General features: G+C 39.8%; 7 protein-coding genes and 1 non-coding gene across 10 annotated transcripts; 4 read left to right on the plus strand and 4 right to left on the minus strand.

Annotated features, from left to right (window-relative positions):
- Positions 1–616: 616 nt before the first annotated feature.
- On the plus strand, positions 617–2,929 carry LOC17892796 (probable serine/threonine-protein kinase PBL26). Its single transcript, XM_006299036.2, has 6 exons — positions 617–717; positions 813–1,167; positions 1,253–1,443; positions 1,603–1,792; positions 1,885–2,276; positions 2,363–2,929. The coding sequence occupies exons 2-6, from the start codon at positions 1,047–1,049 to the stop codon at positions 2,717–2,719; spliced, it is 1,251 nt and encodes a 416-aa protein (XP_006299098.1). The 5' UTR covers positions 617–717; positions 813–1,046; the 3' UTR covers positions 2,720–2,929.
- Positions 2,930–3,863: 934 nt separating this feature from the next.
- Positions 3,864–6,001, plus strand: LOC17891287 (uncharacterized vacuolar membrane protein YML018C). The gene is made up of 3 exons (XM_023785865.1): positions 3,864–4,810; positions 4,923–5,343; positions 5,510–6,001. The coding sequence occupies exons 1-3, from the start codon at positions 4,235–4,237 to the stop codon at positions 5,833–5,835; spliced, it is 1,323 nt and encodes a 440-aa protein (XP_023641633.1). The 5' UTR covers positions 3,864–4,234; the 3' UTR covers positions 5,836–6,001.
- LOC17891544 (desumoylating isopeptidase 1) lies at positions 5,951–7,745 on the minus strand. The gene is made up of 5 exons (XM_006298271.2): positions 7,648–7,745; positions 7,312–7,365; positions 7,131–7,228; positions 6,515–6,831; positions 5,951–6,427 (listed from the first exon to the last, which is right to left on the minus strand). The coding sequence occupies exons 2-5, from the start codon at positions 7,318–7,320 to the stop codon at positions 6,048–6,050; spliced, it is 804 nt and encodes a 267-aa protein (XP_006298333.1). The 5' UTR covers positions 7,321–7,365; positions 7,648–7,745; the 3' UTR covers positions 5,951–6,047.
- A 240-nt stretch (positions 7,746–7,985) lies between these two features.
- LOC17890985 (protein transport protein Sec24-like At3g07100) lies at positions 7,986–13,955 on the minus strand. Of its 3 annotated transcripts, none has more exons than XM_023785864.1 (14): positions 13,821–13,955; positions 12,264–13,719; positions 11,992–12,130; positions 11,393–11,583; positions 11,074–11,181; positions 10,787–10,990; positions 10,423–10,654; positions 10,125–10,274; positions 9,865–10,021; positions 9,633–9,760; positions 9,224–9,546; positions 8,955–9,143; positions 8,533–8,777; positions 7,986–8,441 (listed from the first exon to the last, which is right to left on the minus strand). In XM_023785864.1, exons 2-13 carry the CDS (start codon positions 13,308–13,310, stop codon positions 8,547–8,549), a joined length of 3,099 nt encoding a protein of 1,032 aa, XP_023641632.1. In that variant the 5' UTR covers positions 13,311–13,719; positions 13,821–13,955; the 3' UTR covers positions 7,986–8,441; positions 8,533–8,546. The 3 variants fall into 3 exon arrangements, with proteins under 3 accessions (XP_023641632.1, XP_023641631.1, XP_023641630.1); XM_023785863.1 differs by having other exon boundaries at positions 12,264–13,727; XM_023785862.1 differs by having other exon boundaries at positions 12,264–13,736.
- Positions 13,956–15,340: 1,385 nt separating this feature from the next.
- Positions 15,341–16,770, plus strand: LOC17890740 (60S ribosomal protein L13a-1). Its single transcript, XM_006298505.2, has 4 exons — positions 15,341–15,676; positions 16,004–16,120; positions 16,219–16,306; positions 16,502–16,770. The coding sequence occupies exons 1-4, from the start codon at positions 15,405–15,407 to the stop codon at positions 16,643–16,645; spliced, it is 621 nt and encodes a 206-aa protein (XP_006298567.1). The 5' UTR covers positions 15,341–15,404; the 3' UTR covers positions 16,646–16,770.
- Positions 16,771–16,934: 164 nt separating this feature from the next.
- Positions 16,935–17,016, minus strand: TRNAS-UGA. Its single transcript has one exon. It is a non-coding gene; the product is annotated as a tRNA-Ser (tRNA).
- A 266-nt stretch (positions 17,017–17,282) lies between these two features.
- LOC17893376 (E3 ubiquitin-protein ligase RNF34) lies at positions 17,283–18,745 on the plus strand. Its single transcript, XM_006296702.2, has one exon. It carries the CDS (start codon positions 17,586–17,588, stop codon positions 18,681–18,683), a length of 1,098 nt encoding a protein of 365 aa, XP_006296764.1. The 5' UTR covers positions 17,283–17,585; the 3' UTR covers positions 18,684–18,745.
- LOC17893666 (purple acid phosphatase 15) lies at positions 18,717–21,402 on the minus strand. The gene is made up of 6 exons (XM_006297348.2): positions 20,848–21,402; positions 20,325–20,516; positions 19,685–20,236; positions 19,407–19,597; positions 19,038–19,313; positions 18,717–18,949 (listed from the first exon to the last, which is right to left on the minus strand). The coding sequence occupies exons 1-6, from the start codon at positions 21,098–21,100 to the stop codon at positions 18,815–18,817; spliced, it is 1,599 nt and encodes a 532-aa protein (XP_006297410.1). The 5' UTR covers positions 21,101–21,402; the 3' UTR covers positions 18,717–18,814.
- Between the last annotated feature and the right edge of the window lie 120 nt (positions 21,403–21,522).

Genomic DNA, 21,522 nt, shown 5'->3' on the forward strand with positions numbered 1-21,522 from the left:
GAGAAATCGTCATTACCTAGTCATAATCAGGTCTCGCTCCATGTAAGTAAGGCCTGTACTTTCTTCTGATTTCTTCATAATTTTTAAGTAGATTTTGAGAATAATAATAATAATGTTTACGATTTTGATGTTTTAAAATATATAGTTCGTGCAACCATCAACATTACATCTAACCCTTTTGTTGCAATTATTTTATCCACTTCATGGTCTCCATGTTATTAATTCTCTCTATTTCTTCTCATTATTTCCCATTTCTTCAAACCTTATAATAATATTAATCAATTTTGTAATCTGTTTAAATGCTCTCTAATACATATTCGGGGGAAGGTTTTATTCTTTAAATATAAATTTCACACCAAAAAACTTTAGGGAAATGTGAGGCACACAAACATGAGAACAATGATAACTGATAAGATATTGGAACCCATCTTGCATATTTTAATTATTATGATAAACAGTACTAGTTTAATTTGTCTATATTAAGAAAAAAATTCAGAAACCTAAACCTGAAAAAAAATAAAAATCCAGTTTTCTCCATCCAGGATTTTAGGAGACTCTTCCGCGCTTCGTATCCCGACGGTTTTTGGTGTGTTCATTTTTCTTGATCTGGGTTTTGTTACATCTTTGACGTAAAGGAATAACATCTCCACCTGAAAAAACCCTAAGGGTTTCTTGGGAAAGTGGACAACCATTGTTCTACGAAGGTTTCATTCAAAGGTTTGTTCTGCTTTTTCTCAACCAACCCACCTTTTTCTTGTTGATATTTTTCATCTGAAGTTGTTGCTTTTTTTTTTCTCTCCTTGTCAACGCAGGCCTTTGTTGAATTAAACGATTCGAACAAGATCCATTTATTAACAAGGACTCTGTTTTTGTACAAGTTTCTTTGGGAGTTTGAATTCAATTCTGCAGAATCGCTGCTGTTTCTGGAAGAAAAAAAAGTCTTGTTCATATAAATCTCTGATAACAAGAAAGAAAGAAAAAAAAAAAGAGAGAGAGAGATTGAAGTTTCCTTGAGATTTTGTTCTTTGCAAGGGAATAGAGAAGAAATGAATTGCTTTTCATGTTTCTATTTCCATGAAAAGAAAAAAACTCCGAAAGATTCAGACAACAACTGCCGGAGAAATGGTGAGTTGATGACCGGTAGAGACATCAATAAAACACACCCTGGTAAGTTCAGAATATCCATAATAACTTTTACATAGTCTTATATAGGTAAGACTATATTCAGTAATCTTTGTATTTTTGCGTACAGAGAATCCAAAGACTGGAAATGAGCAGAACAAGAACAATGATGAAAACAAAGAAGTGACAAACAACATCGCTGCTCAAACATTCACCTTCAGGGAGCTTGCTACTGCGACCAAGAATTTCAGACAAGAATGTCTCATCGGCGAAGGCGGTTTTGGAAGGGTTTACAAGGGAAAAATCGAGAAAACCGGCATGGTTTGTACTAATTTTAACATCTTCTTTCGAGTTTAGTTTTAACACTAGTCTATCTCTCTCATATGGTACATGATATAAGCATTCATGGTCTCTGCTTCTACGTTTCTATATAACAAGTCTCTTGATTAAGGATTTCTTAAAATGGTTTTTTGGATTCAGGTTGTGGCAGTGAAGCAATTAGATAGAAATGGACTTCAAGGGAACAAAGAGTTCATCGTAGAGGTCTTGATGTTAAGTTTGTTGCATCACAAGCATCTTGTGAATCTCATTGGCTATTGTGCTGATGGAGATCAGAGACTTCTCGTCTACGAGTACATGCCTCGTGGCTCTCTAGAAGATCATCTCCTTGGTAAAATTACGAAACTAAAGGATATGCATTGACTTGACTTTGCTATATTATCCTCACTCTTTTAATTGTTTCTTCAAAATGAATGCTTACAGAACTAACACCAGACCAAGTACCGTTGGACTGGGACACGAGGATTAGAATCGCTCTAGGAGCTGCCAAGGGTCTTGAATACCTGCATGACAAGGCAAATCCTCCGGTGATCTACAGAGATCTCAAGGCAGCTAATATCCTTCTAGACAGTGAATTCAACGCCAAGTTATCTGATTTCGGTCTGGCAAAGCTAGGTCCTGTCGGGGACAAACAACATGTGTCTTCTAGAGTTATGGGAACTTACGGATATTGTGCTCCAGAGTATCAGAGAACCGGTCAGTTAACTACTAAATCCGATGTTTATAGCTTCGGAGTTGTGTTGTTGGAGTTGATAACTGGAAGAAGAGTTATTGATACTACCAGACCCAAAGCAGAACAGAATCTAGTGACTTGGGTGAGTCTTTTTCTCTTTTAAAGATTTAGATGAATACCTCTTTGTCTTCATCAATTGCTTCACACTAAAAATGATGGTGTGGTTAGGCACAACCGGTGTTCAAAGAACCGAGTAGATTCCCAGAGTTAGCGGATCCGAGTCTGGAGGGAGTGTTCCCGGAGAAAGCTCTGAACCAGGCAGTGGCAGTGGCAGCAATGTGTTTACAAGAAGAGGCAACGGTACGGCCACTCATGAGCGACGTGGTAACCGCTCTCGGTTTCTTAGGAACCGCTCCTGACGGCTCTCTCTCTGTTCCACACTACGATGATATTCCTCCTCAGCCGTCAGATGAGACGTCCGCTGAGGATCCAGCAGCGGCGGAAGAACGGGAAAGAGCCGTGGCTGAGGCTATGGAGTGGGGAGTTGCTTCAAGAGCACATTCCCGGAACCCAAGTGCTTCTTGATTTTCAATGTTTTACACCTTTTTTTTTGTCTTCTTCTTGATTTTAATTTTGGGTTTGGTTGTTTTTCTTCTTATTTTGTTGGCTTTTCAATTCCAGTTTCAGAAAAGATAGTGATAGAAATTGTTACCCTTTCTTTCTTCGTTATATTCTGTTTTATTTGAATCTGTATATTCCATTCCAGCTGAGTTTGCATACAGAGCTCGAGAATTCTTATTCTTTGTTTCAAGTTTCACAAAATTTTCGGGTTCTCTCGTGTTTAGTCAAAACGATTCATAATTATAGCTTTGGTGTCCACGAATGAGCTTAAATAGCAACACAAAGTAAAAAAAAAAAAAAAAAACCAATCCATATAAAACAAAAATCCAAAGAACATATAAAGAAAAACCCTGTAAACGAAAAAGAAAAAACAAAGACGTGTAACGCAAGAGAGTAAAGCAACGCTAGCTACATCATCATCACCATAGGCTACGAACCATAGCGGTGGAGCCAGAACCGCTAGGTCTGCTACCCCAACCTCTAGGTGTAAATGGGTTGCAACTTGGTACTGATCTCCTCCGGCTTGTTCCTTCTTTTTGGCTATTTCGCCTCCAGTACTCAACAAACTTAGCCTTCCAATCAACAATATCATCTATTAGTTCCGCTTCTTCGGTCACAAAATCAGCAAACTCTTCCAAGCACTTTTGCTTCCACACGTCATTGTCTGAAGCCAGGTTCTGGAACTCTGAGCAAACGCAAGAAACCCTAGCGATATCCACGCCAGGAAGTGACTCTAGTACCTTCATCTTTAGCTCTGTTGGTATATAAACCAAGTTTCGTGGAGCTAGGATTCGTTGTATCATGTCTAGAGCCTGTTGAAGACTGGTCCAATCATTAACCAGAGCCATGTTTTGACGAGGAAGCATGGTCGAGATTGAGATTGTATTGAGACTTTGACGTAACGAAGACTAAGCGAAACTACCACAAGTCCTGATAAAACCTGAAATCCAAATAGTAGAAAACAAACGCAACAAGGAAGCACCTTTTTATAACAAAAAGTCAGACCTAATAAGAGGCTTTTCAACATAATTCGGTCAGTAATGGGCCTATAAAAAGCCCATATTGAAGCTCAAACATCAACCAAATCTCTCTCTCTTCTCTTCTCTTCTCTCTCGCTCTCTCCTTGGCGCTGTTTCTCTGATTTCACCAGAATTTTTTGTTGTTGTTTCGTTTGGTAAATAAGTATCTGATTTTGCTTTTGAATCGCCATTGATTGAACCGTTTGACTCCGATCTCATTATCTGTCGGTGTGAAGGTACTAATAATCTTCTCACCAAGCGTCCTGTTTCTCGATCATTTGCGTAGGCTAGGTCGTTCTCGTTTTGAGCTTTTTGTTATCTCTGGGAAATTAGACGGTGCAAGAGATCTTAGAATCATGGGTATTGAAGCATTGGCGGTTTTAATGCAACATTGATCTCAATCGGTGAGCTCAAGTTCTGTTTTTTTTAGATATTCTTTCCAAAATTGGAATTTGAAGAGATGTCAAGTAAAGCTTGGAGATGGGTATTGGGGTTGATATACCTACTTGCCGTTGCCACAATTTGGATTGCAGCCAGTTTTGTAGTCCAGTCTGTGGTGGATGCTGGTGTTTCTCCCTTCTTGATCACTTTCATTTGTAATTCATTGTTCGTTGTTTATCTCCCCCTTTTTGAGATCGGTCGATATCTTGAAGATGCATATGGGAGTTTATTGTTTTGGAGAAACAAAAGGTCGCATTTAATGGAACTGGTCGAATCAGAGACGGCTGTTTTGCTTGGACAAGATGTTCCAGGTGTGAAATCAGATGCATCTGAGAGTCCAGGGCTTGTCGTGAGAGAGGAAGGGGTTAGTGAGGTTGGTGGTGATGGAATTGAATCTGCATTGGAAAATATACAGCTTGAGATTGATGCTAGTGTCAGTGTTAGTGGTGAAGCCGGTGTCATCTGTAGCAAGGGGTTAGATGAGAAGGGACGTTGGACACGGATGCGAGTTGCTAAAGTTAGCCTTATGATTTGTCCGTTTTGGTTTTTGGCACAGCTTACTTTTAATGTCTCTCTCAAGTACACAACAGTTACGGTAAGAACATATTGCAAACCCCATTTAAGATGGGCCATTTGTTGCTCATTCTGAATCTACTTTTATGCCTTCGCTCAAGTTTTTTTTTTTAATTCATTTTTGTGAATTGCAGTCAAATACCATCTTAAGCAGTGCGTCAAGCCTTTTCACCTTTCTTGTGTCACTAATGTTCTTAGGCGAGAAGTTCACATGGTTGAAACTCTTCAGTGTTCTTCTTTGTATGTCTGGGACCATAATTGTAAGTATGGGTGACTCAGAATCCAACTCTAGTGCAACAGCTAAAAACCCTCTTTTGGGAGATATTCTTTCACTGATCTCAGCGGCGCTATATGCTGTCTACATCACTCTTATACGCAAAAAGCTTCCTGATGATGATGAAAGAAACGGTCGGGTCAGTATGGCTCAGTTCCTTGGGTTTCTGGGTCTCTTCAATTTCTTCATTTTCCTTCCTCCTGCTCTAATCCTCAACTTCACAAAGCGAGAACGCTTCAATACACTAACCTTGAAACAATTTGGTCTAGTTGTTGGCAAAGGTATGCAAACCCCATACCATATTTTAGCTATCTATTTTCCCTTGAAGCTATGGTCAATAAATCTCTGTAATTCATACAACAACTGGATCTGATGCGCAAGTAGTAAATTAGGATTTGATGTTGGGATGCTGATTTGAACGACTTGATGCGTGTTTTGGAATTTCAGGTTTGTTAGATAATGTGCTTAGTGACTACCTATGGGCAAAAGCAGTACTACTGACAACGACCACAGTGGCAACAGCTGGGCTAACCATTCAGGTTCCATTGGCAGCTATTGTAGACAGCTTATCAGGGAACAAGCCAAGCTTCACAGACTACATTGGTGCTGCAGCTGTAATGGTTGGCTTTGCAGGAATCAATATTCCTTCAGAGATGTTTTGCAGGTCCAAAGAGACTGCTATTGAGTTGGAACCCGGGACGTCGTTCACAGATCCTCCTCAGATTGTTACGGATAGCGTTAGAGTAGATTCTTCAGAGATTGTAGTGTCTTAGTTTTTCCAAATTCAATAGCCACTATTATTTTTATCTTTTTTTCTCTCTTGTTTTCCACTTTTACACCTTTTTTGGTGGTGATTACTGTTTACTATGTAAATCATCGAGCATGATATACGAGAAATATAGGTGGGAAAATAGTAATAAATCGTTCAAGATTCTGACTCAATTTCAATACAATAAAAATAAACTGTTTCATCTCTGTTATTTGACTAAGCAGTTACATTAAGATGTCCGTATTTTTGCATAACTCTTTTTGTCGCCATAGCAGCTGCTTCACTTGCACGTAGTGTGCCTTGTGCCATCAAAGCTGCAAATTCACGAGTAATCTCTTCTTGAATCTTGGTCCTAGCATCACCCAACGGGTCCCCTTTCACCTTCTCTTCACTAGCTGACGGTGGAACAACAGGTGGCACTTTTTCAGTTGCAGCCGAGGTATTTGCTTCCTCAGGCTTAGAAGCTTTCTCAAATTTTGGACCTTCATCTTTAGTAAAAGCTCCAAAAGGCTGTGGCTGTGGCTGTGGCCTAAACTGTGGAACTTGAGGAACAGCACCTGCTTTCAGAGTTGTTTCGAGGCCTTGTAACATAGGCACTGCAAAAAGGGGAGATGGAAGTTAGATCAGTTAGAGAGCTGGGAAACCGGGACCAAGTAAGGTGGCACGAGTTTACAGAGACTTACTTATAAGACCACCCATGGGGCTGTTAAGAACGTCATTGGGAAGCTGAAGAATGTAGTCTGGAATCCCTTTACCCACCAAAAACTGAGAGAGCTCGTTGCTGAAGTTGTTGCAGTTGTGAGTAAGTAAATTGTAAGATTCAGCGGTGTAACGAGGACTGATTTCTTCCAAATACATCTCAAAAACGTCTTTAGGAACATGTGATAGACCCAACTCTATAGTTCGAATTGGTGCTCCATATGGAGTTCTTCCAACAGGGAGATGCTGTATTCCTCCTCCAAAAAAGTACTCATTTCCATAAACAACTATTCCTGTATGCCTGGGATAAGAGAAACAGCAACATTGAGGAGGATAAAAGAAACCATACTCCATTGCAGAAGCTTGGATACATTCAAACTACTCTTGGATTCTTAACTCATACAATACAACATGCCAAGATATCTAAACTGGGTTAATTGCAACCACTTTCAACAGTTAGATACTAAACCTATGGAGTAGAAGCAGTACAACCCAAGAAAAAATTCAAAGCTTTGATGAAATCTGGCCTAGATAAGATAATGAATTCACACTCAAAACCAATTGAAAACAATGAGCAAACATGTGCCAGAGATTACTCACCATACACCTTCGATAACCTTTCCCAAAAGTGACTGCGAGAGCTGGCGTGCTAAGCCTTGGCTTAGATCATAGACATTCAACGTAACCTTGTGCGCTTCCTGCCATATCACAGATTTTAATCAAACTAAACAACATAATTAACTCCACAAACCATATATATAAAAAATAAGTCATATCATACCTCAGCCATTTTTCGAGTACAAAACTCTTAAAATCCTTGGAACAAGATAACTACCTGTAAATTCAAAACAAAAATAAGCTTCACAATCGAATAGATCTACGACCTGAGCTACCAGAATGATTCCGAACAAAATAAGTTTCCGCAAATAAGAATTCCAAAACTTGAAGAACAAATCAAGAAACGATTCCGTAGAAAACAATAAAAGCATCTAGCATCCGCAAATAGAATATCCAAATCTAGGAATAATCAAATCTAGAAACCACGATGCCTAAATCGGGAACACATAAAATTGGTCAAAAAAACTGATTGCGATAAACGAGGGAGATGATCACGTACGAAACAAAATCGCTGTATGTATGCAAGGTCGGAACAAATTGCCGATATGCGCAAATCTGAAAGCTTTCTTGGATAGCAATGGTTCAGAGGAAGGTTTATAAAGGCAAAGCGATTTGGGAAATTCGAAGATTCTTCCACGACGTCGTATTAGCCAACGACGACAGTCTTTATTCTGTAACCTTCTAGAATGACCCACCCAATGACATATTGACACGTCTTTTTGTCCTACTTTAACCGTCCCGGTTCAACCGACCGACCAAAATCGCTTTTTTCCCGCATTTATTATAAGTCTAGTTGCTTTCCCGCAAAGCCAAAGATAAGTATTCGGTCAAAGTTCATACATATAACAAAATGCTATCTATTACCCTTATTAATCACATACACGTTTCAATGAAAGGTTTTCACACCAATCATAACAATATTTTAATTTTTAACAGAAGCCATCTTCTTGGTAATAACCCTATTTAAGCCAGATTCATGAACTGATACCTCCCACAAAATAAAATCTACCACAGACGCACAACAACAAGAAAAAAAAGAAAAAAAAAAGATTGAAAAACGACTAATCTTACGGACAAAAAAAAACCATTCTGGTTAGGCAAATAAAAGCCTAGACTTGAGAAAAAGGTCTCTATATAGAAAACAAATGAAGATAAATCCAAAGTTGCGCTTCTTTTTCCAAAACACATTATGGCTCAAGGAAGCTGGCTGTCATGTTCCTGCTTCAGTTGAAGATTTTGAGCTCAAGACTTCTTTAATGGTTACAAAAAGGTGCGTCCTGGCACACGACTTGTCTGAAATTAAAACCGCTTCATAAGATCCTTCGAACATGATTCGGCATGTATTAGACGTGTTACAGTATGGAATGAAAGTTTGTTTCCTTACCACTCTGAGCTACCTTAGTTTTGTTGAATTTGGCGGTGAAGTTGCAATATCCAATCAACATAACCACTCGAACCGCCCATCTGGTCCTCAATGAGATTTCTAAGGAGAAAAAAGCCTTCTCGGGGTTGTTCTCCTTGTCTCACTAGAAAACACATGGGGTGATATGAAGGATCATTCTCCCTCAGTTTCTTTACCAAACTCATTAGCTTCTTTGACATCCCATTCCCTTGCTCTTGAAAGGTAACCTAAGAGACCCCACACAAAAGTAAGACACGGGTTTCACATAGAATGTGATGTTTTAGAAATATAAAAAGCAAGGAACAAGCATCGTGACAAATACTAGTGATGCACATATAATCACTGTATGTAATCCCTCTTCATCTATTAATATGTAAAGGTTGCATGTGGATAATAATACATACCCTTGAGAGCTCTGCTGCAAAGTCATCCCCAAGAAGATTTTTCGCAATGTCAGGTGAAAGCATCCGGCCAAACCACAAAACTAACCGAAAACCATCATCATAAATGTAAAGGCCTCTAGAATCCAAACACTCTGCAGCCAGAGGCAACCTCTTTAATACGTCCTTCAAGTCATCGTGGTCTGCTGATGGCTGCAAACATGTGAATTCATAAATCGTTTACGTCTTGAAAACTAATGTTTGATAATGGACACTGAGATAGAGATAAGAACCTTTAAGAGCCATTCGTCAACACGAAATAAATTGGGATACAAAAGCTTCAATAGCTTTTTGACAGGCAGAGCCATCATGGTGAAGCCTGCCGCACAGCGCTCATCAAGAGAAGCATCAGCAGGGCCACCTTGAAGAGGAGTGGACTTAATAATTGCCAATCCGTACAATGGCAAGAACTTCAGAGACTCCGGATATATTAATCTGGATCCCAACCGATGCTGCACCGCGTGAAGATTACGATATTCTTTGAGGGCTTTAACAATCTTTTGCTGTATTGCATTCCGCGCATCATCCAATTTTGCAGACAAAGATTTCTCAATTGCTGCAGAATTTAATTAGTCATTAAATAGTATCAAAAATAACATATGATATATCAGAAAAAAAAAAAAAAACTTGAATGTAGCCTACCTAATCTAGCATATAAAGAGACAATGGCACCAGTGTCTGCTTGTCTATACATCTCCCCAAGATCTGTAACCACTGGTGCAACAGATGTGTGTACCCTTATACGTCTCTCTCCGCAAGAAGCAGTATATCTTAGTTCTGTTAAGGATTACTAAAAGGCACATGATGCGTTGTACCAGCTGAAAAATTAATTTTTTACTCAAGTATGATTAAAATATCAACTATTCAAGGATACAGCAAAGCGACTTGGAAGTACACAGTTTGGGTTGTTAGCAGTGTCTCTTCCAGAGATAGCTGCATTGCATACGCCTTGTCACAGTCAACGGCAGGAAGAGCCAGCAGGTCAGTAGACCTTAGCATGAAGTTCCCATGGTAGGACGAGAAACGGATTCCTGCATGGAAAAATATATAAGATCACATGTAGCAGACCACTGTATTTAGCAACGATTGACATAGTAGGTAGCAAAATAAATATTCCATAATAAACTATTAAACCTTTTCCACATCTTATACGCATAACTGCCTCCCAAGCAGTTTCCCTTGTAAGGTCTCTAGCCAGCTCGTGTCTTAACTTATCTCCATGAACAGATGATTGGAAACCTGGATAATAGTACACCTGCCCTCCAGTGTATTTTGCTAGAGTCCCTACAGAAACCAAATAATTATAGTAACATGCTTATCTTTTAGAACAGCAATATTCAAGGAGGGAGAAAGCACCGCTAACTATCACCCATCACTCCAAACACCTGAATTAAACATCAACTGATAAGTGATAACCATAACGTTCACATACCTAAGGAGGCAATATCAGTGTACTTATCACTGAATGCATAAACATTAATCCCTATCTGGAACTTGGTACAATCAGCAGCCATTTGCTTATAGAAGGGGTCTTCAGCTAGCCTTAATGCATATTCTTTGTCAGTTCCATAGACACGAGGATCATCTCCCCGCAACTTTAGCCGCCCAGCACCAAGAGAAGGTAATGAGTTCTGGAAAATTAGCAACTTGCCCCCAAGTTGGTTCTGGAATAGATAGAGAAACAGAGTCAACACTCAACAGACTGATCCAAATTTCAGATAATGATCCAGATAGGACGCTTAAGAATCAAATGACTTAAGTGATAATTATGTTCACATGGCAGTATAGTAACTAACCATAACCATAAATGCCGCTCTGAGAGCCGGACCAAAAGCTGATTCCACATTGACATTATCTTGAAACATCAAAGGTAGACTGTCCAAAAAGGCTTCCACGACAGTTCTAGATTCAGATAGATTGACAAGGAGATCATCTGGCAATGGGACAAATATATCATCCAGATCTGATACAACCATCATCTGCGGCTGGCTCAAAGATGACTGCATTGCCAAGGTCCACAAAATAAATGATGGAAGCTAAGAATTTCAAAACAAAAGTTTCCTTGTATTCATAATTCTCTTACCTTCATGTTGTAAAAATGTAAAGTGCTGTCATAAGTAATAAATCCAATTTGAGTTCTAGGATAACCAGGCAGGTTATCCAAACAAGACTTAATTGTCTCAGCAACAACCTGCGAAAGGAACAGAATTGTCAGAGTATAATCTACATTCAGGAAAGCTTCCATCTAAAAGAGAGAGCATCTAGGCTAGACAAAGAAACAGGAGAGGTCTAGACGTATAAAATCACACACAAATTATCTTTTTACTAACTATGGAACAATAACGTTGATGTTCAGCAAAATTATAAAGTGGAAAAACTGTTTCCAAATCGATCATGCTTACCTCAAGCATCCCACTTTTAGTAGCTGAAATTGAAACATCAATGAGGAAGAAGTAGATAGGTGGCATCGGAGGCCGAACCATGTATTCAGTTGGAGCTATGATTTCAACACTTCCCTTTGTCAGCTCAGGTCGTTGATCCATATCCATTCTTCGGCCACTAGCATCCAAATGTGAGAAGTATTCACCAGGCACTGAACAAGAAATTTAACTCATAACTATGAATAATCATCTTATAAGCATATGGCTGAGAGTATAGAAGAAATAGCACCAACGAACAAATGATTAAAAGAAAGAGAAAAGAGGACATTCCATTATGTTTATTCATAACACCAAGAACAGTTCCTTGTAGCTTTCACCAGATTCATTTACTATAATTCTACTAAGAATAGTGATCAAATAGCCGTTCGCTATCAAGAAAAACCAGAGAAAAAACACAACAGATAACTTCAGCACAAACAGATTAGACAGAACAAAAAAACTTTTTCAGAAACATCAAAGAGAAAGAAAGTGCAACACCATTTACAAGGAATTTTCAACCAGAAACTATGTTCTATAGCACCTTTGTCCACCAAATCAATCCTTGAAATTGGGAAAATTACCATCATTAAGCATAGCACAGATATTACACCGCCACTTTCTTCCAGAATCTGTAAAAGTCACATAAGGATTCACATAGGTACGGCACCTTCTGCAGCGGATGATGCCAGTTGAGCCAAAATCAATAAGTGGTACTTCCTCCTGAGCAGATAAATGAAAATTTGCAACAAAAAAAAAAACAGGCGAAGTTATATGTTGCACAGTAAAAGAGTTCCACATAATAAAAACAAGAAAAAATCTAGATGACATTCTTATTAACAATAAAGAAACTAACCCCTTCAGGAGTCTCTGCAAGTGGACAAACCACTGCTCCTAGAGGTAAATGCCACCTCGAAGCCAGAGACTGGGAATTCGGTATAGCACTAGTCGTCAGTCGAAGATATCTAGAATGGCAATTCATAGGGTACATTTCAGCAAATGAATTTGGCTCCACGTCACCATCCAATGGCCTTGGGAATGATTTATGATCAAGTCCTGGCTCTATCGATCCAGGAATAGATGAAAGAGATAGCGAGTTGAAATCTTCAACCAAGCCTTGAACGTTACTGGAAGGAGGTGCATAGCTTGGATGCAGATTCTGCTGTGCTGGCATATTTGGGCGCTGAGCAAAACCTCCTGTCTGAGGAGGATACGATGAGACTGGCGGGGGTCCTGGAGGACCCTGAGATGTCTGGAATGGCATCGGAGGAGCCTGTAAGACCTGCTTGCTTGGATAACCAGGAAAAGATGGCTGTGAACCTCCCACACCAGGATAAGATGGAGGCATCGGCTGTTGAAAACCAGGCCTGGCAGCCATATGAAAATCTGCAGCAGGGGGGGAAACATTTGCTCCAGGTAGCCCAGATGTCATACTTTGTGGAGGAGGTCCCATGGCAGGAGCCATCGGTTGCTGTGGGCGAAGAGACATCGGAGGGGAGAAGTGACCAGCAAGAGTTTGAGGTGGTGGTGGACCCTGAGGAGGGTTCTGTGTAGTCGGGAATGGCGGAGATGGAAAACGCTGAAAAGGGGTACCACCTGGAGGACCATATGCTGTTGAAGAAAAGGAATTAGCTGACGGCGGTGGAGGTCTACTCCCTGGAATCTGAGAAACAAAAGGAGAAGGTTGGCCAGGCCTCATCCCACCCACAGGTGGAGCTGGAGGAGGAGCAGATGGTGTGAAAGGTCTTGTAGGTTGGGATGCAGATGGAGGAAAAGGTCTAAAGCCAACAGCCTCTGATCCGGTGGGTGGTCCACCGGATTGAGGGGGAATCCCTGGTGGGGGAGCAGATGCGAATGGAGAGGATGCAGGTCTAGCTGGGAAATTTGGATACTCCGTACCCATTATTGATTATAACTTAAGCACCAGTTGCCAAACAGGATCAGATCAATACAACCCCAGATTCTCTTCAATGAGTACCTAGAATCAGATTCGTTCACGGAAGCTTCATATCCTCTGAAATAAACTAGTGTAGTCACTTTCACAGTGCCGACCTGGACAGATCCGCCTCTTGAAAATCGGTAGCTTTCTGCAGTGATCTTTCGAAATTGATAACTTCTGCAATACTGTATCTTCTTTGGGATCACCAACACAGATCTCGTCAATATCAAGCCTCTCCGATTCAAAGTTTCTTATTTTCGATAACTTAAAAGCTTTTCCAATTCTTCTCGAGCAAAGACGGTCTTACCAGGTGAAGATATTCAGTGAAGGAAGAAAGAGTCCCTCTCCAGGTAAGTGAATTCCAACCCTTATTCTGAAAATCTGAAAGATCTGGATCAAGTCACCATTGAACATATATATGAGCTAAAATTCTACATTAACATCGATCAATGATAATTAGAGCAAGAAGACTACCTCAAGTGAGAGAACGCTGAAGAAACTGCGCAGCACGAGACTGATTCTACAGCGATCGGCTTTAGATCGTCTGACCCTAACAAGATTTCGACACGGAATTGGAGAACCACCAAGCGCTGCGAAAGTGACGATGTCTTCTATTATGGGCCAATTACTGGGCTTACCGTTTTGTATCTTTCGAGCCTATTTAACAGTTCTCTTCAATTCTTCTTTTCATAAATAGATAGATAATGTGGCCATTGAGCAAGTATAACAAATTTTTTAGGAGAAAAAAACAAAAATTATATATTTATTTTAAGTAACAAAACATGAAAGATGGAGTATCTATTAGTATGTATAACGTTTAAACTCCTCCACTAACACTATGATCAATATATTTTTTCCATCTCCACTTTACAAAAATTAAACTTAAATATTTTTAACTTAATAGTGTGCTTATCAAATTATTACTATGTTTTTCCAATATTTTCTAATTTATAATATAGTCATGTTATTTCTGATTATTATATTTTTTTTTCCTTTTTTTGTTTCTATTACTATACTTTTCCTTGATGAATTTTTTTTTTTTGCATGCATATTATTAACTCTCTTTCAATATTTGAAGTTGTTTTAAAAAACAAATACAATTAAAAAAATCAATATATTGTCAACTGCCCAAGTCATAGACCATAACTATGCACGACTTTATCGCTAGCTTTACTGTGCTTACATGATCAAACTATCCGAAATATTGGTTCTAATTGGTGACAAAACACTTTACAAATATTACAATTTTTATTTTTACCAATCACAAAAACTTTACCAAAAACGGTATTAAGAAATTTTCTCTCTCCTTTTTTGTACAGTTTTTTCTTACATTTTTACACTATTTCGTAAAATTTTACCGCTTCAACTTGTAGTTGTTTTGTATAGAAAGTTGTTACATTATAGACCTTTTTTTTAACAGTACGTACAATTAACACAAACTGAAACTCGATAAAACAAAGTTGTTACAAAACTTGACACATAACAAAAAAGGGAGTTAAAGATATAATTTTCTTGGGGACCTTCCCGTCAATGAGGAGCCAACAATCATGGCGGCTTCTATGCTGAGAAAGCTCCGATAAGTTGAAAACTTTTCGATTGCCGGCGGCTATCTCGGACGTAGTATACATTTTCAGAAGAGTAAGAATATATTTTTTTATATGAGAGTATGATTATTTAAACTTGAGACTTGCTCAGACATGACATATTGACATTAATCGTTCCTATCGTATGAGTTCCAACTTCTAAGAATCCACGCATGTCTGCAATCTGCCAAACAACACTCACGTACGTGATAAGTGTATCATATTTTCACCTTATACAGTATACTACTTTCACAAATGAACCCCTATAGTTTATATTATTTTCCAAATATACCTCTTGGCACTTAAACTATTGCAATATTTTGATGGGCCTAATTATATTGGACTACATTACCCAATGGCCAGTTATTTCGGCCCAATAAAATGGAGCAAAAACCCTAATTTGAAATAAGCTGCTCACTCTTAATCACCCCTCCGGAGTAGTAGTGAACTTGCGGCTGATCAGAGCTGAGTGAAAATGGTGTCTGGATCAGGAATATGCGCAAAGCGCGTCGTGGTTGATGCTCGTCATCACATGCTTGGTCGTTTGGCCTCAATTACAGCAAAGGAGCTGCTCAATGGCCAGAAAGTTGTGGTCGTCCGGTGCGAGGAGATTTGTCTCTCAGGCGGACTTGTTCGCCAGAAGATGAAGTATATGAGGTTTCTTCGCAAGCGTATGAACACTAAACCTTCTCACGGACCTATTCACTTTCGTGCTCCCTCCAAGATCTTCTGGCGTACCGTTCGCGGGTTAGTACCTTCATCTCTCTCTCTCTATCTCTCTTTTCAAAATTTTCTACAGTGATTTTAGCTCCGATTTTATGAAATTGGTACTGTGAGTAACGTAGCTAATGTAAACATGATACAGTGAAGTAACTTGTATTTGAGCAAAGTATATGAATCTTGAATAAGAGTTGACATGCTCGCAAGCTGACAATTTAGAATCCCACTTTGTGACTTTGTAGGTTATACAATGTTAAACCTTTTTGACAAAATTGAAACTGAAATATGTCAATTGGATTTGTTGTTGAAAGTATTTTGAAGCGAACTTACTTGAGCTTGTGTTTTTTATGGCAGTATGATTCCTCACAAGACTAAGCGTGGAGCTAATGCACTTGCCCGTTTGAAGGTCTTTGAAGGTGTTCCTACTCCTTACGACAAGATCAAGAAGATGGTCATTCCTGATGCTCTCAAGTTTGTCCTTTTACCCTTCTTTCATTTTCATTTGTTCTGTTATTCTCTTTCTTTAATTTGTATCTATCTCTTAAACGTGAATCTTCCTCCTCGATCAGGGTCTTGAGGCTGCAGGCGGGCCACAAATACTGTCTGTTGGGCCGCCTTTCTTCTGAAGTCGGGTGGAACCACTACGACACCATCAAGGTATGTTTTACTTCACAGTCAGTTTCTCTTGTGTGCTACTCATGTGGAGCTTTCTGTCCGTAATCTGATTGAATGTTGGCAAGAAAAGCGACAAAGAACATAAATGTGTTGTTTTAAGATATCATAAATGCTTTACATGGTTAAGTTGAGGTGAGATCATGAGTTAATTGATGTTTGTTTCATAATTATGAGCAGGAGCTGGAGAACAAGAGAAAGGAAAGAGCTCAAGTGGTTTATGAGAGAAAGAAGCAACTTAACAAGCTCAGAGCTAAGGCCGAGAAGGTTGCTGAGGAGAAGCTTGGATCACAGTTGGATGTTCTTGCACCCGTCAAGTATTGATATCTATCAGTTTATCGTTGTTGAATGCTTCCTCAAGTTTTGGTCCGTCCTGGTACTATTATATTAAGAGGTTTTGTTGTCTGCAATTTTGACTTAGTTGATTTATTGAGTTCCGACTTCTATCACGTGCGTGTCGCCTCCAAAATGTTCGTTGATTTATTTCTCCTCTATCAGCATTTCCATGCTGAAGTATGAGAATCTCAGGTACTAGGTTATGTGCGCGAAACCGAGCGTAACGAAAACATCGAGTTGGATTTGTGTTACCATGTTAAAAAAAATGAAAAAATATCGTCAACAGCAGGGTTCGAACCTGCGCGGGCGAAGCCCAACAGATTTCAAGTCTGTCTCCTTAACCACTCGGACATATTGACTTTTTGTTAGGTTTCTCTATGTCTTTAGATATAACCTAGTTGTCAGGAAAACCAAACTCTACATTTTACACCATTCTATCACATGATACGACCACGCTATATTCGAGGATACAACACTTTTTGTTTAGTCATGTGTCAAATAACATATCTCATTAAAACTGGCCAATCCTGTTTTAAAACTTGATAAATCACATCAGTCATAAAAATAAAATAAAATTTGGAAAAAAAAAACTTTCTATTTTACACGAAAAAATTATAGATTTATCCTTAATTTAGATCAAACTTATTTACCTGAAGACTCGTTCTTTGTTACACTTGTGCCCACAAATTTTCTTTCAATTTAAGGTGGTAAACAAAAAAAAAATAGAAGCAAAGTTTAAATATCAAAAAGTTAAAACGCAATCCCAAATATTTTCTTCCCTCTTTTTTTTTTTACCATTTGCATTTTGCGGAATACCGAAGAAGTCCTGTTTTGAAAAAGGAAAAATTAAGGTAATAAGCAAATCCGATGAATCCTAGTCTGTAAAATTCGATGCAAGAGGTAACAACATATCGATGCGTGGAGTTAAATGTCGGCGTTAAAGAGCCGTAGTAACTCGTTAGCCGGACTAAGTCTAGACGCTGTGCTTGGCGGCGAGATCATTATACAACCGTCATCTCCACCGTCGCCACCACCTTTGCCATCAAAATCTCTTGTGCCCCACCACCCAACAAGCCAAACGCTTTTCGATATCATACGTGAGGAATACGCCAAAGAAGGGCACAAAGATCGTACCACGTGGCAAATATTCCGTGAGAAACTCCGACTCAAACGAACCGGTTCTGCTTGGACCTCGTCTCTTCTTATCCCTGCTTCGGATATCCTTATCCCTAATCCCAAACACCTTGGAACAGCGTTCCGGTCACAATCCGCCGGTTTAGCCAACGTTAACATCCGTGAACTAGTGAACGTCATTCCGATGTCAGATCCACCTGGTTCTTCAGGACGCGCTATGTTCACGCGCGGATCTTCAATGCGGGTCGGGTCGAGTAAAAACCCGGACGACTCACCTGACATCAACATTTTAGGCGATGGACCACCGTCTAGGAGCTTTAAACCGCAGTTATCACGGCACGATTCCGTTAGAGATCACAGTGACGGAGAAGAAGATACGAGACGCCGTCATCCGATCGTCACGTTCGTGGAAGAGAGGCAGATGTCGGCGAGAGAGGCGGTTGCGGCTCAAGAAGCTGCGGAAGCGGAAGCTGCGGCGGCTGGAGGAAGCGAAGATGAAGATGACGATGACGACAATGAAGAGGACGATTCAGGAGAAACAGAGGAGAAGAAATCATCGTCAGCTTCTGCACCGAAGCAAACGATGTCGTTGATGGATCTGTTGGAAGAGACAGATCGACAGATGGGGTTAACAGGATCAAGATACGCCATGGATGACGATGAAGAGTACGAAGAAGACGAAGAAGATGAGAATTACGAGGAAGAAGGAGATGGTCACGATGGTGGAGAAGGAGAGCTTAGCTGCTGCGCTTGCATGGTGAAAATCAAAGGCGCATCTTTCACTCCTTGTGGTCACACGTTTTGTAAGCTCTGTTCTAAAGAGCTTATGGCTCAGAAAGGCCATTGTCCTGTTTGCAGCAGCTTCGTCGTTGAGTTCCTTGAGATCTTTTAGAAACAAATTTTGAAACTTTTTGTTTATTTCTGGTGAAATTTTGAAACTTTTTATTTTCCTTGGGAGAAACTGTTACATCGTCAAACAAGTCCCAAATCTTTTATCAGACCATCTCTGTTTAAACTTTGAGCTTAGCAATGGTTTACAAGGCGGTTGAGACGCGGACATTCATCAGGTTGTCTAACAATGTAGATCTGATCTCCAACTTGACTAGACGAGTCTTGATTCCTATACCATGTCCATAGTGCCCATGTCTCGTTCTTCATCTGCATTGTGATTAATACTTTTTTTTAATTAGACTACTTCAGCTTAACCTCTGTTTCGGTGCGTTTGAAGAGTTAATTGAATCAGTACCTCTAGGATTCCATGGCCAAAGCTGCTTTCCCTCATGGCACTATAATCAGGTTGCCGATCCCAACAGAATTTACCAGACGGGGTGAAGTTCCAAGCGCAAAACCCACCCATGACTGGATCTGGCGTGGTTAAAGGGTCAGGACATTTACCAGGTTCATCAGCATGCTCAATCGCCATCTTTTCACGGTTACCTCCATCACCAACCACAATGTAAACTGGACCACACGGGTCTAGTTCGTAATTGTAAACTCTGTTCGACCGTTCATAAGCATGTACCTGGACAAATAAGTATTCACAAGAAAACAGAACGGTCAATCATATGAAATTGAATGGGAAATATAAGAGACAGCTTTTTGGGTTGAGTCTTACATGTCCGTTGAAGACAATGTCGGTACCATGAGAATAAAGTAGTTCCTCTAAAGCTTCTTTCATGCATTCCGCTTCTCTGTAATGCGCTGTATAAGAACTATACCAAGGTGGATGCCAAGAAGCTACCAACCATGGAGTTACCGATCTATCCACTTTAGCCAAATCCTTCTTTAGCCACTCATATTGTTCCGCTGCATGAAACAAAGAGAGAAATCAAATCTGTAAATGCGAGTGAAAACATGTAAACTGTCTGAGGTCAGAGCTAGAGAATATTGAACCTGATTTGTCATAAGCAATGTAGGCACCGAGCATTATAAAGTGAATCCCACCAGCGTTAAAAGAATAATAGAGCGTGGAAGACGAGCCGCTCTCTTTAAAAGGGAAAGCGAATCTTGAACTATAAGCTTCAAACGTCCTGTTCTCGGCTTGCTTTTCGATCTCATGGTTCCCTTCAATCACCATCAAAGGAACTTTAGAAGTCAGATCCTCCATAAACCTACCCCAATAGTCCCAACGTGGCTGGTACGTCTCATGTATAGGTGTCTCGGGGAAAGAGCAAGAATAGCAATCAGAGCTAGTCCCGTTTGTTAGATACAAGTTTGCATAACTCACATCGCCGATCAATAAAACGAGATCCGGAGAATTATGAATCAAGTGACTAATTGTATCCGTTGTGTTATAAGTGAGACCAAGATCACCCACAACCGCTATTCGACCAGGATAACTCAAGGGAGTAGAAACCGGCATTGTCCTGAAATGGTGTATCTTACTCATAGCGTGTCTTGATGGGTCTCCACATCGATAGTAATAGACAGTACTTGGTTTCAGCCCTGCGATAGTAAGTAGACAGTGTACTTGGTTTCAGACTCCAATCTATAAAAGCTAAAATGAAGATGAAGAAACAAAAAACAGAAGAACCTGTAATGCGAACATGGTGTATGATTCCAGACGTATAGTTAAGGAGACCATCGAAAGGATAAAGTTGACTATAAACAAGTGAATGTCCTTTGGCTTCGTGACTCAGTGAGTGCCTCAATGTCCCGAATTGGACAATACTGTTGATACTTGTCGGATCTAATGGCTTCACGTTCTTTCCGATTTGGTACTCACCTTTGAAAGACAAACACTAGTTCGTTAAATGCAAAAACCTAAGTCATTTATTTATCAGCTTGCATCAGAGTTATAATAAGATTCTAACTTTTGGTTGAAGTAACTAAACAGAGTGATAAGGTTCTTCCTCTTATGTCAGTCAGATATAGCTAGCATTTATTATTACATAAAAGAACACTCTTCTTTAAGAGGAAGTGTTTTTGTTTTTTTTTTCTTTTATAAGTAGATGGAATAAAATTGAAGAGAATGATTAGAAATCACGTAATTAATAAGGGAAGATCACGTAATATTTCAGTAAAAAGAAAAAGTGATTAAAGGTAGTAAAATGAACCTGTGATCCAAGAGACCCAGATGGAATCGTGATCGGAAGATAGGGAGATAGAAATCTGCTCGGGCTCGAAACCGGTGACACGACGGCGGACGCGGGGATCAGTGTCGGGCAAATCGATGGCTTTTCCCCGGAGAGAGGTGTCCAACGGCACCGTCACCGGAACGAAGGGCCCGTCCAACGTTGAGGGGATATAATCGGCGGAGAAGATGGCCGGGGAGAGAAAGGAGAAGAGCAGAAGTAGTAGAAACGTCATCGTTTTTTCACAGGGTGGTGGTGGTGGTGGCGGAGCTTTTCATTGTGGTGGGCGGGTTCCGGCTTTTTGTTTTTTAATTGTTGGCGTTAAGGGGTATTCTGGGAAAAGAAGGTCCCCGGTTAAATAGTCATTATCGTTATATGATGCAAAGTCTGGAGAAACGTAACATATAATATCGAAACTAAATAACTATTAAAGGAATTCTATGTGATACACTATTTTATACTATAGTTTTGTGTGTATTATGTATACGTGGAGTCGATAGAGGAGTTACACCGGTGACGTTTTTCCAATCTTGGACAGTGGAGAAATCTTACCACAATGTGTTTGTGTCTTTCTGCTTTGTATTTTTGTGGATGTTTTTTAAAGAGGTTCTAGTATCCCTTGTCAGTATAGCAATTGAGTTCATTAAGTATAGTTTG

The sequence above is a fragment of the Capsella rubella genome, unplaced genomic scaffold (genome assembly GCF_000375325.1).
Source record: "Capsella rubella cultivar Monte Gargano unplaced genomic scaffold, Caprub1_0 scaffold_3, whole genome shotgun sequence".
Classification (NCBI taxonomy): Eukaryota; Viridiplantae; Streptophyta; class Magnoliopsida; order Brassicales; family Brassicaceae; genus Capsella; species Capsella rubella.